At 35.4% G+C, this 12876-nt stretch overlaps 1 protein-coding gene across 2 annotated transcripts in view; it reads left to right on the top strand.

Annotated features, from left to right (window-relative positions):
* Nucleotides 1-12876, top strand: part of LOC137629626 (armadillo-like helical domain-containing protein 3) — a 64966-nt gene that overhangs the window by 40142 nt on the left and 11948 nt on the right. For both annotated transcript variants that reach the window (XM_068361134.1, XM_068361133.1), the window contains exons 8-11: nt 1490-1729; nt 5021-5241; nt 11453-11685; nt 12354-12455. In XM_068361134.1, coding sequence (XP_068217235.1) covers nt 1490-1729; nt 5021-5241; nt 11453-11685; nt 12354-12455 — 796 coding nt within the window. The remainder of the gene's footprint in view (nt 1-1489; nt 1730-5020; nt 5242-11452; nt 11686-12353; nt 12456-12876) is intronic.

The raw sequence follows: 12876 nt of genomic DNA, 5'->3' as shown, positions 1-12876 counted from the left end.
CGACAGTTGGCGCTGGTGGGCACACCCGCAACCTGTATAGCGATCGCTGGCGAGTTTTTATTGTATGTGTCTGTCGAGCAACAGAGTTGCAGCTATCATATATTCACCGGGTAAGTATATTCAAAAATTTATTTTATAATTAAAATATCATTTTTCCATCATTTTCACAGAGGATATGTCAGCTCATCATAAAGTAGTTAACTTTATGAACCCCAGGGGAAATTATTTCCCAAGTTTTATTTACCTTCAGACTACCATAAGGACTAATAAATGTGCCCCCCCCCTCTTCTGAGATACCCAATCTCTAGGTGTTTTCAGTATAGATAAGTGTTTTGCAATACAGTTAGGATTGCATGACTTCACTGGTCATCAACATTTGACTAACACAAGGTAATTGAGTCAGGTTCTGTAAATGTTACACAGTAATGTCACCTTTCAGGCTATATTCCAGAGATTGTTAGTTTTTCCTGTTCTCCATTGTTAAAAGAACATTTCAAGAATAACCATCAAAGATTGAAAATCAACAAAATTCATGGACAATGTTATTTTTGTTACTGATCTTGAACTGGAAAATAAGCTATCATAGCCATCAAAACCTACAAATCAGTAAAGCCTATGGACTTTTTTCCTGTCCCCAAAAGGGAAAAGAACATCCCAAGAATAGCTATGAAATGTTACAGATCAATACGATTTAGAAACTAGTAACCTACATGGCTGAGGACTATGAAGCACGAAGTAAGAGATGATGAATGGAGAAGTATTGACTTGAAAGCTCAAGATAGAGATGACTAGTAAAATCTAGCCGAGACCCTTTGCGTCAATAGGTGTGGAAGTTGATGATGATGAACAACCAATTCTATAGCAGTCACTACCTAGTTTTGAAAGCGCTCTCTCTCTCTCTCTCTCTCTCTCTCTCTCTCTCTCTCTCTCTCTCTCTCTCTCTCTCTCTCTCTCTCTCTCTCTCTCATATATGGATGATTTTGATAAAACTACAGTATTCCAAAATTCATTATTGTGTTTATTTATCTTGAATAATGGTTTTTATATATAAGTATTTAACACTACTAGGGTATTTCAATAGAATGAAAGCCTTTGTAGGTTTATAACTATTTTGCTTTACTAAAATCAAAACTTAGTCCAAAAAAACCACCTGAATGACTTGGTGATCCAGATGAAAATATCTTGATTAATGGATTTTAATGTATTTCTTTCACTACGGTATATCAGTCCTTCTAGCAAGTGTTAAAACTATTAAAGATACTGTACATGGTTTGTTTTATTAAATACTGGGCATGAAAGTGATCTAAAGTGATACTACAGATCATATTTAATATAGGCTATACTGTACATATGTTGATACTGTATTAGGTAACTGGTTATATAGACTATACTAAGGTTTTAGTACATTTGTCAGTTATTCTATTATAAGGAGTAATGGCAGGAACTCAATTTCTTTAGTTACTGTTTTATTTTTATCATCATATTGCAGATCAAACGACTCATTTTTGCTTGCCTTGTATGAAGCAGTCCACCTGAATCGAAACTTCATCACAGCTTTAACCACTGCTACGGATCCCTCTACACCCCCATCACCTGCCAATACTCTTGATCGGGGAATAACTCCACCAACGCCTGATTCTCCAACAGCTCCTAACCAGACCCCTCAGACTGTAGAAATGGAGGCCTCTGTTCAACCCACAAATTTGCTTGTAACATTCCTGGAGTACTGGTGAGTTGCTCTTGATTATTTTAAATTATTGGGGGATAAAGTTGATAATCTTTTGGTATTTTTCTTCCGTTTTTTTTTTAACTAGCTTAAAGATTGATATTGTATTTATTGTCATTTTCCTCTTTATCTGAAACCATGAGTTACTTAGATTATTTTTTGCAAAAAAAAAAATTCATAACCAATTTCATGATAGTTTTTAGTCTCAATTTCATTTAGTAATTGAATTGTACTTAATTAATGTCCTATTTACTGTAGCATTAAATAAATCATTGCTTTATCTTGTGCATTTCACAAGTAGATTTCTGGATTAATTTAACGTGGTATCACTCTTATGATCCATTCCTTAACTCCCATTTATAACTGCAATTAAGAATTACACAAATATTTGTCGATGTATACTTTTAGTCAACATATTTTTTCTAGGTTCCAATGAGATCTAAATAACTGTCACTTGATGGGGTTCATAAGAACATTTTTTTATTTAGTAATATATATGTTAAAAGAAAATCAGACCATATTTTTGTTCATGTTTAAATATGGTAACAAATAATGCTGAAACTTGATGGGTACTTTTGTTGTAAGTTTATCCTGTGAACTATAATTTTGGAATAAAGTTGTAATTCCAGAAAACTGGCCACAATTAACATTGATGATTTCGTTAGTGTTAACATAAAATATGTGCTTTTTCGTCTTCCCTTTTTGGTAAATTTTATGGTTGTTAGTTTTTCTCTGGCAACCCACTTCAAGTAATGACTAATAGTTCTGTTGTGATCTGCTGACTTTTACCAAATGTAAACTGTCCAAAAAGTAATTTAGACATGAATTTGAATGAATCACCATCTGCAACTTTCTATTCTGCTTGTAATATGCCTAGGTTAGGTACATAGGTGGTTTATTGAAGGTTTTCAAAGTGATACGACATAGTTCAGGTTAGGGAATCGGTAATTCCAGTAAGTAAGGAGGACCTTGTGTTATAGTTAGGCTAGCAGGATGTGGTAAGGCTAGGTCGCATCCCTGTCTTATCCAAATTTTGTGTTTTCTCTCACCCTAAAACCCTAATTTTCCACTTATGTCTCCCATAATTTTGTTTTCTCCAAGGGGCTCCTGTACTGCATCTCTAAAACTACTCATTTCCAATAAAAATTATGGTCTTATGGGTTTGAAACACTTTTATGATGGTAAAAGTTATTTTTTCTTACACAAATGCAAGCCCTCATCCTTGAAACGGAGTTTGATTTCAGCTTGGCTGGAATTCGGCTGTTAGAATGTTAATGAGATGGGTCAGTGATTACTGGTGGGCGGCTGGGGAAGCCACGCCTCATTGCCAGCACACAAACATCCCATTAACTTCAGCTGCCGTGGTGCATAGATGTACTACCGGTGCTCGTACGGTGCTCCCACACGCATACAAACCTTTTGTCCTTTAAGTAGGGAGACTCACTGCTTGGTGGGTGGGAGGTCTCTCTAAAACTGAAATGGTTGGTTCTTTTTCTTCCCAGGATATATCAGTCTGCCTTTTCTTGCATGGGAGCAAAGGAGACTCCAGTAACCTCCTATCAGTCTCTCATAAGTTTAAGGATACTGATGTGCCCTGGCCTGTTCACGATAACTTGAACATGGTCATCTGAGGAAAAGGGGAAAGCATTCCAGAATAGCATATCTGGTGTGTGAATGTCAATGGGTTGGTATAGATTCCACCTTCCTCCACCTTGTTAGGGAAGATGTGAAGATACTTCTTTAGAATTTAAGACTGGAGCTAAGAAGTGTAAATTAACAGCATCAAGTCAAATCCAGCATGTAATGTTTTGACTGCTTTGTCCCCAAAAGAGGGGACAGAAAAATTAAGAAGAGCCTGTCATTCTACCGTTCATTCCAGATTTACATCTATACGTTACCACGGACAAGATACTTTCTGTCCTGTGGGGGAGCTGGGCTGGGTACTTGGGCAGCCAACAAAGGACCAAGCGCAAAGGTGTCAAGGGACTTATGGGTATACTTGCAAGGTAAATGGCAGTGAAACTGGTTTGCCATTTCCAAACTCCAGCCTTCAACAGGTGACTGATCAAGTTTTCTCTTGAAGGTTAAAGTTGGGTCTATATCCCTCACTTCATGAACTGTGGTCCTGTTTGGTACCTTGACTCTCAACAGCTGAGGCGTACGCTGTAGCGATCATCTCTTGGGCCAAAAAGAGATTGAATTCCTTGATACCTATTTCTTGGTCCTGCCAGGGCTAAGGAAGAGTCCCTGACTCTCAGGTCTGAGGTGTTGGGTCCTCTTCACAAAGCACCACAGACACAAAAATATCTATCGATCACCACTCGACACTTCACGTAGACAGGGGATGGAGAATGTCTTGAACCAGGGGTCATGCAATGGCGGTTCTGATTTTTGGCCACAAAACCAGGCACACCACTAAAGGAGACCTCCTTCCATCTCTCAGTGTGGCAGACTAAGTATGAGAGACCTTACGAATTGCCTACTCTCTTCGCTGATGCTAAGGCTAGCAAAAAGATGGATAAGAGATAGATCTCTTTCTAACTTTAATCACCCATGCTGAAGGGTGGAAGAAGGTCTCCTTTAGTTTCGGTTCTCGGGAGAGTTCCAATCCACTAAGCAGTCTCCCTACTTGAAGGACGAAAGGTTTGTATACATGTGGGAACAAATAAAAAAGATTAAAGTGATTCATAATTTCCTAGCTATACAAACCTCAGTTATGTAGGTTAAACTTCTCTCCTCAACCACCCCTCTCAGTCTTGAACTGAAAGGACAAAGCAAGGCTATTCCGACAGGTGATGGGTCTGGGCTTCCGCTTGTGGGTATCACTGGTCGTTAACTAACACGTTAACAAATTTAACGGCCATCCCAGCCTGCATCAGATTTATCCCCTTATTTAAAGGGCTCAGGTTTGTATAGCTATGAAAATTTCAAATTACTTTACAATATTTTTATATTTTGGTCCATCTGGCAGCCAGAATTCACATGAAATAACTGATCATCTACAATTTTCTGTGGTGGAGAAAGCCAGGTCTGTAAAGTTACTGGACCTTGAATGTGGACAATTTTAAGTAGTAGGTTTGCATAAAAGACATTTACTTTTTTCATCAAATATTTTCAGACTTTCCTTTCAGCTGAAATTAATATATAGTTTTAATAAGTTAGTTGAATGAGTTTACTTGTGAGAGCAGAATGTTAACCTTTGTCATTTGGTATCAAAATCGTTCAAGACTGTTCTTTAATATTCCTTTCAAGAGTTACCTTCTGTATATTAATAATTGAATTTATTTATTCTAGTTCCATAGTAATGCAAGATACCAAGACAGAAGAAAGCCTGAATAATGTAAAGCTGTGTTTTGTGATAATTACATGTATAGCTGAAGATCAGTACTGCAATCTTCTTTTACATGATGCCAACCTTGTTTTCACTGTACCTCTTCACCGTCTTCCCATGAGACATCGGAAGGTCATTCCAGAAAAAACTCCACATGCTCGACCATTATCCTGTGCAGTTTTAGGTAAGTCAGTATTACCTTTTTAGTATGAGAAAGAAAATTGTTGTGAAAGAAGGAAATTTGTTATATTTAGGTGTTGCACCAAAAACCTGATGGGTTAGAAGAAAATAAGTATTATCCTTTGGGTATTGCAGGTCCAATATTTTTGTTCAATGCTTAAATTGACAATTGAGTGGACTTATTTAAGGGTTCTGTCTATCCCCATGTCATTACTGACCATTAATAAGTCCAAAAAAATATTTTTGAGCCTTTTTCTCTACTTTCTCCTGTAAATGTAGGTGTGCAATTCTTAACAGAATTAAGACATTTTATGTAAACTTAAATTTTAAAGAACTTATAAACCTCTATTATAAAAATCAGAACTTAATAGAAATGGCCTTTATCAATTCCCTACTATCCATGTTTGCTACTACTATTTCAATTCTAGGAACCAGAGAGCATTATATGTTATGATGTATCTATAAGGGAGGTTCTTCCTAGCCACTTGAAAATTAGTATCATAAAAAAGTAACTCAAAAGTGCCTTCTTCAGTTAACCCTGGATAGGTACGCTCCTCGGACACCCCTTTAAGGGTATACTCGGACGCGAACGACCCCGACGCCAAAAAAAATTCTTGAAAAATCAGTTTTTGCAGTAACCTCCTTTTTTCTTTTGCCAAAAAAAACTTCAATGAATGCTTAAAACAACTGTAAAGATAAATACTACTCATCTGCAGAAAAACTATTTATTATAAATATTTTAAAAAATTAAGTAGAAAAAAAAAAGACCTGACATAAAAATTCATAAAAAAAAGTTTATACATATATACACAAATCCTTTAAGGAATTGATTCTTGAATGTTTAGGACACATCTTGATGTATTTTGGATGAAGTCAGACCCATGGAGGTGAAGATCTGAAATGAGAAAAAAAGGGTAACTTTTTTTGGCCAAAAAAATTTGTCCAAATTTCATGAATTTTTTGGGGTACCCAAATGAAATAGGAAGTGGCTAATTTTTTTTAGGGAATAAACGTATGTTATCCTAAAATATAAATATGTAAAAAAATCTTCATTATTTTGTAAATTACATTTATATCAGGGGCCATATCTAAAGGTAATTTTTTGAGTACTTAGAAATTTCGTAAACAAATACATATATTTAATATATAATATGATATTTATGCAGGTAAAAATATACCAAAATATCACAAATTCTATAGGGAACAAGAATATATATAGATAGGGCAGCTTACGCTTCGGATATGTCCACAAAATGGCCGCCAACCACACTGACTCAGACTCCCTAATCTGCCACTTGAAATGTAGGAAGGGTATGTCAATTTCAAGGTGTTATTTACTAATCTAATTATTATTGGATATGCATAAAAATTGTATGGTGGGTTGCTGGATAATTGACGATTATTTTACGACTATAAAATTAAAATTCTGACCCAAAAAAAATTTTTTGAAGGGAAATAAAATCGAAAAAAAAAAAAAATGTAAAACAATATAATATTTTAGCTAAAAAAATTTGATGATATTCAATCAATTTTGAAGTAAACAAAATTTTCCGACAAATAAACATCTAGAGGAATCATTACTCTGTGATAGTTCCTTAGTACGTAGTAATTTTGAAAGAATTGGGAAAAAACGAAAAAATGGCAATTACTGGAAAATCGAACACATACCTATATATACGCCATATCTGGCTAAAAAAAAGATAGGCATGGGTAGCCTGATCATCTAGAAACACTTTCCAACACTATAAAAATATAAGTTTTGCGACACTACTTGCCAATTCCTTACGGTAACATGACTAAGCAAAAAAATGCAAAACAAATAAAAAGGGGCACTCGCGGAAAAATGGCTAACATTCTAATATACGGCATTTCAGAAAAAAAAAATTCAGCCACGTGCTAGGCAAACCATCAAGGCACATTTTCCGACAAATAAACATGTAAATGAATCATTACTCTGTGATAGTTCCTTAGTACGTAGTAATTTTGAAAGAAATGGGAAAAAACGAAAAAATGGCAATCACAGGAAAATCGAACACATACCTATATATACTCAAGTCCCACTGATTACCGCCCAATTTCCATAACTCCCATATTATCTAAAGTTTTTGAACGTCTTCTGGCAAAACGTCTTAATAGGTTTGCTGAAGGTAATCATCTATTCCCTAGTTTGCAATTTGGTTTTCGTAAAGGCCTTGGAGCATGTGATGCCCTTCTTACAATCTCCAATGCAGTACAGAAATCCCTTGATTGTGGTCGTGAAGTTCGTATGATTGGCCTTGATTTTAGTGCTGCCTTTGACCGTGTTAATCATGAGGCCCTTGTTTTCAAACTGAAACAGTTGGGAGTGGGTGGGTCGTTTCTTAGCATTATTATTGATTTTTTAAGTAGTAGATCTCAAAGAGTAGTTGTTGATGGGCACCATAGTGAGTATAGGAATGTGATATCCGGTGTTCCACAGGGTAGTGTTCTTGGCCCATTACTTTTCATACTATATACACATGACATGTGGTTTGGCTTAGAAAATAAGCTTGTTGCATATGCAGATGATGCTACTCTCTTTGCATCAATTCCATCCCCTGAATGTAGACCTGGGGTTGGTGAATCCCTTAATAGAGATCTAGCTAAAATTAGTGCATGGTGCAAGTTATGGGGTATGAAGTTGAATCCTAACAAAACTCAAAGTATGATTGTAAGTAGGTCAAGGACGGTGGCTCCTCAACATCCGGATCTCAGTATTGATAATGTTTCTTTAAATTTGTATGACTCTTTCAAAATTTTAGGTGTGATTCTCGACAGCAAATTTACTTTTGAGAAACATATAAGGTCTGTGTCTTCTTCAATTGCACAAAAAATTGGCTTATTGAGAAAGTCTCTTAAGATATTCGGTGATCAATCTATTCTGAAGAAGTGTTTTAATTCTTTTATTCTACCTTGTTTTGAGTATTGTTCTCCTGTCTGGTCTTCAGCTGCTGATTCTCATCTTAATTTGTTGGACAGAAACTTACGGTCTATTAAATTTCTTATTCCTGATCTAGATATTAATCTCTGGCACCGTCGTTCAATTAGTTCATTATGCATGTTGCATAAGATTTTTCATAACTCTGACCATCCTTTACATTCAGATCTCCCTGGACAATTCTATCCTGTTCGAAATACTAGGCTGGCAGTTAATTCTAATAGCCAGGCCTTTTCCATCATAAGACTCAATACCACGCAGTACTCTAGAAGTTTTATTCCAGCTGTTACCAAGTTGTGGAATGATCTTCCTAATCGGGTTGTTGAATCAGTAGAACTTCAAAAGTTCAAAGTTGGAGCAAATGCTTTTTTGTTGACCAGGCGGACATGAGTCTTTTTATAGTTTATATATGACATATTTGTTTTTGAAGTTGTTCATAGTTTATATATGACATATCTGTTATGACGTTGTTACTTTTTTTAGAATGATTTACTGTTAATTTGTTCTCTTCAGTTGTTTATTTCCTTATTTCCTTTCCTCACTGGGCTATTTTTCCCTGTTGGAGCCCCTGGGCTTATAGCATTTTGCTTTTCCAATTAGGGTTGTAGCTTGGATAGTAATAATAATAATAATAATAATACGCCATATCTGGCTAAAAAAAAAAGATAGGCATGGGTAGCCAGATCATCTAGAAACACTTTCCAACACTATAAAATTATAAGTTTTGCGACACTACTTGCCAATTCCTTACGGTAACATGACTAAGCAAAAAAATGCAAAACAAATAAAAAGGGGCACTCGTGGAAAAATGGCCATTCTAATATACGGCATTTCAGAAAAACAAAAATTTCAGCCACGTGCTAGGCAAACCATCAAGGCACATTTTCCGACAAATAAACATCTAAATGAATCATTACTCTGTGATAGTTCCTTAGTACGTAGTAATTTTGAAAGAAATGGGAAAAAACGAAAAAATGGTAATCACAGGAAAATCGAACACATACTTATATATATATGCCATATCTGGCTAAAAAAAAAATAGGCATGGGTAGCCAGATCATCTAGAAACACTTTCCAACACTATAAAAATATAAGTTTTGCGATACTACTTGCCAATTCCTTACGGTAACATGACTAAGCAAAAAAATGCAAAACAAATAAAAAGGGGCACTCGCGGAAAAATGCCTAACATTCTAATATACTGCATCTCAGATAAAAAAAAAGACATGCACGTGTTATCCCAACCATCAAGGCACACTTTCTAACACATAAACATGAAAAAAAAATCAATAATATACGGCAATTCCTTACTACGTAGTAAATTTTTACAAATATTGGAAAAAAACAGAAATTGGCAACCGCAGTTAAATACCCAATATACCAATAACTACGTCGTATCTGACAAAAACAAAATCACGCATGGGTAGCCAGATCATCTAGACACACTTTCCAACACTAAAAAAGCAAAAGTTTTACGACACTATTTGGCAATATCATACGGAAAAATGACTTGGCAAAAAAATGAAAAAAAATGAAAAAGGGGCACTCGCGGTAAAATGCCCGACATTCTAATATACGGCATCTCAGATAAAAAAAAAAAGACATGCACGTGTTAGCCCAACCATCAAGGCACACTTTCTAACACATAAACATGAAAAAAATGAATAATATACGGCAATTCCTTACTACGTAGTAATTTTTACAAATATTGAAAAAAAACAGAAATTGGTAACCGCAGTTAAATACCCAATATAACAATAACTACGTCGTATCTGCCAAAAACAAAGTCACGCATGGGTAGCCAGATCATCTAGACACACTTTCCAACACTAAACAAGCAAAAGTTTTACGACACTATTTGGCAATATCTTACGGAAAAATGACTTTGCAAAAAAATGAAAAAAAATGAAAAAGGGGCACTCGCGGTTAAATGGTCCTCGTGGTGATGAACGATATTTTAACTAAAAAAAAAATCATGCACATGGTAGCCAAACAATCCACCAAGACTTTCCACAACTGATAACCTATACAAGTTGCACCATTCTACGACAATTTCATAATACGTAATAACTTTGATAATTAGGCAAACTACCTTAGAAGGGTAAACTCGGTCGCGCTCGACCCCGACGCGTCTCAGAAATCGGGGAAGGAGTACAGCTACAGCAATGCACATCTGGACACTACTAGAGCGTGTAGGGGAGACACCTCCTGCAGGTCGATCACCCACAAATTCAGTCACGGGGGTGAGTCACGTGAGAAAAACCTGTTTTTTTTTTACGCTCGGGGTCGCGAACGACCCATCGTACCTATCCAGGGTTAAGTGAGCTGCCACTTGTTAATTATGTCTGAGAATGAGGCATTAATCAAATAGAAGGTGCATTGTTTTGGGAGTATAAATCTAAGAAATTTTTATTTTTGTTGTAACCTTGCTGGTATTTATTCTCTTTTAGTGGACATACAGTACCTGTAGAGATTTTTCCGCTAAAGTTATTGGGTCCTTTGACTGACTAGACAGTAATACATTGGATCCTTCTCTTTACTTACGGCTCATTTTCCTTTTGCCTACACATATACCTGATAGTTTAGCCTATTCTTTACATATTCTCCTCTGTCCTCATACACCTGACAACACTTGAGATTACCAAACAATTCTTTTGCTCAAGGGTTAACTACTGCACTGTAATTGTTCAGCAGCTACTTTCCCCTTGGTAAGGGTAGAAGAGACTCTTTAGCTATGGTAACCAGCTCTTCTAGGACAAGGACACTCCAAAGTCAAACTATTGTTCTCAAGTCTTGAGTAGTGCCATAGCCTCTGTACCATGGTCTTTCACTATTTTTGGGTAGAGATCTCTTGCTTGAGGGTACACGGGTACACTATTCTATCTTGTTTCTCTTTCTCTTGTTATTTTGAAGTTTTTATCCTCTTGTTATTTTCTATTTTTTATAGTTTATATATGAAAGATTTATTTTGATTTTATTATTGTTCTTAAACCTTTCTTGTAGTTTTTACTTATTTCCTTTCCTCACTGGGCTATTTTCCCTGTTGGAGCCCTTGGGCTTATAGCATCCTGCTTTTCCAACTAGGGTTGTAGCTTATCAAGTAATGATAATAATAGAATAATATTAGCTCTTTATGGTAAAGCCATTATTGATTAGTTATATATAGTATTAATTCTTATTTAGGTGTTATCAATCTTATCTGTATTTAGCTTGTCAGAATCTCAAAAGCATTCACATTTGTCAATCATTCTCTCGACAGATGTAATGGTGGAGTTCATGATGTCTCATATGATGAAAAAACTTCCAATTGAGCTCTTCCTTCAAAATGTAAGCATCATCCACCGATTATTATGCTATCAGAAGCGTAATTCAGTCAGACTACCATACAACTGGAAGGACCTTTGGGCAGCGCTCATTGCTCTAGCCAAGTTTCTTGTGGCAAATGAGTCATACCTGGCAAAGAAGATGAATATTTTCAACTTAGCACATCAGGTTGGTAAAACTTGGTTTAGCATTTCATGTTTATTTAGTTGTAAAGACTATTAAAAAAGATAGATTGTTTTGATTGTTGCTTAGTTTAAGCAGACTACTGAATCATATTTCCAGACTCAAAGACCTCTGAGCTGAATGGATAATACAAAGAATCTTCAGTACAATCTTAGTGCATATCATAGATCCACTTAAGGAGATATCAGTTACGTCACAAGAATTTAAATGAACGGAATGAAGAGGTTGTTGTATTAACATGTTTAAATCTCGCATATTCCTATTCGCAATACTTCAATCATATTTGCAAGTGGTGCACGGTAGCACTGTTAAGCCTTAAACAGTATTGAAATCATGTCAGATAACCATTTGAATAATGGATTTATAATTAGAATTAAATTTTTGGGGTCTTCAGTCAATCAAAATACCAAAGATCCATTACCATAGGTTATAAGTAAAATTAGTGCTCTTTATTGATATTTTTCTTTAATTCTTTTGTATGTTTGAATGAAAAGCTATTCCCAGCTCTACATGTGGGTTTGATTACTATGGTCAGGTTGTTGAGCTTTGGAAATAGGGTTTGATGATTTATTGTGAAGGAGCTCCAATTATACTTTGCTAAATCTAGTTATTTTATGTAATTCCATGACTAATATCATGTCTATATAATGCAGGTGATGAATATCTTCAACTTGTTCATTACCTACGGTGACACATTCCTGTCAACTCCCTCAAGTTATGACGAACTTTATTATGAAATTATGCGTATGCATCAGGTAAGTATGTTTTAACTTGTTATTGATTGTCCCATACCTTGTAGTAGATATTGCTATTGAAATCAATCACACCATAATTTCTATAACTACCAGGTTAAATAATCATTCTCACACATGATTTTATAGCATTATAGAAATGATAGGGCTCCCAAGAAATATTCATTAGACTTTTATCATGTTTTAATTATTTTTATGCAATATGGTTAATGAAATTTCCCTTCATAGTAATTGCAAGTTCTATTGATGTGATAAAAACCATCTTAAAGTTGTGTATTGTGTGTAGAAGAAGCTAAAACTTTTACTTACCAGGTATACTTAAGAGATTTCCTGACATGTGAGATGTTCAGTACCTTTTATTTAAGACCTCAAATACTTTGTCACAAATCCCTTCCTTATAATTAGCTCTTTTGTTTGCCATAAA

The sequence above is a fragment of the Palaemon carinicauda genome, chromosome 37 (genome assembly GCF_036898095.1).
Source record: "Palaemon carinicauda isolate YSFRI2023 chromosome 37, ASM3689809v2, whole genome shotgun sequence".
In the NCBI taxonomy this organism is placed as follows: domain Eukaryota; kingdom Metazoa; phylum Arthropoda; class Malacostraca; order Decapoda; family Palaemonidae; genus Palaemon; species Palaemon carinicauda.
Note: the sequence above shows the minus strand (reverse complement) of the source record. Positions and strands in the feature narration are given on the sequence as shown.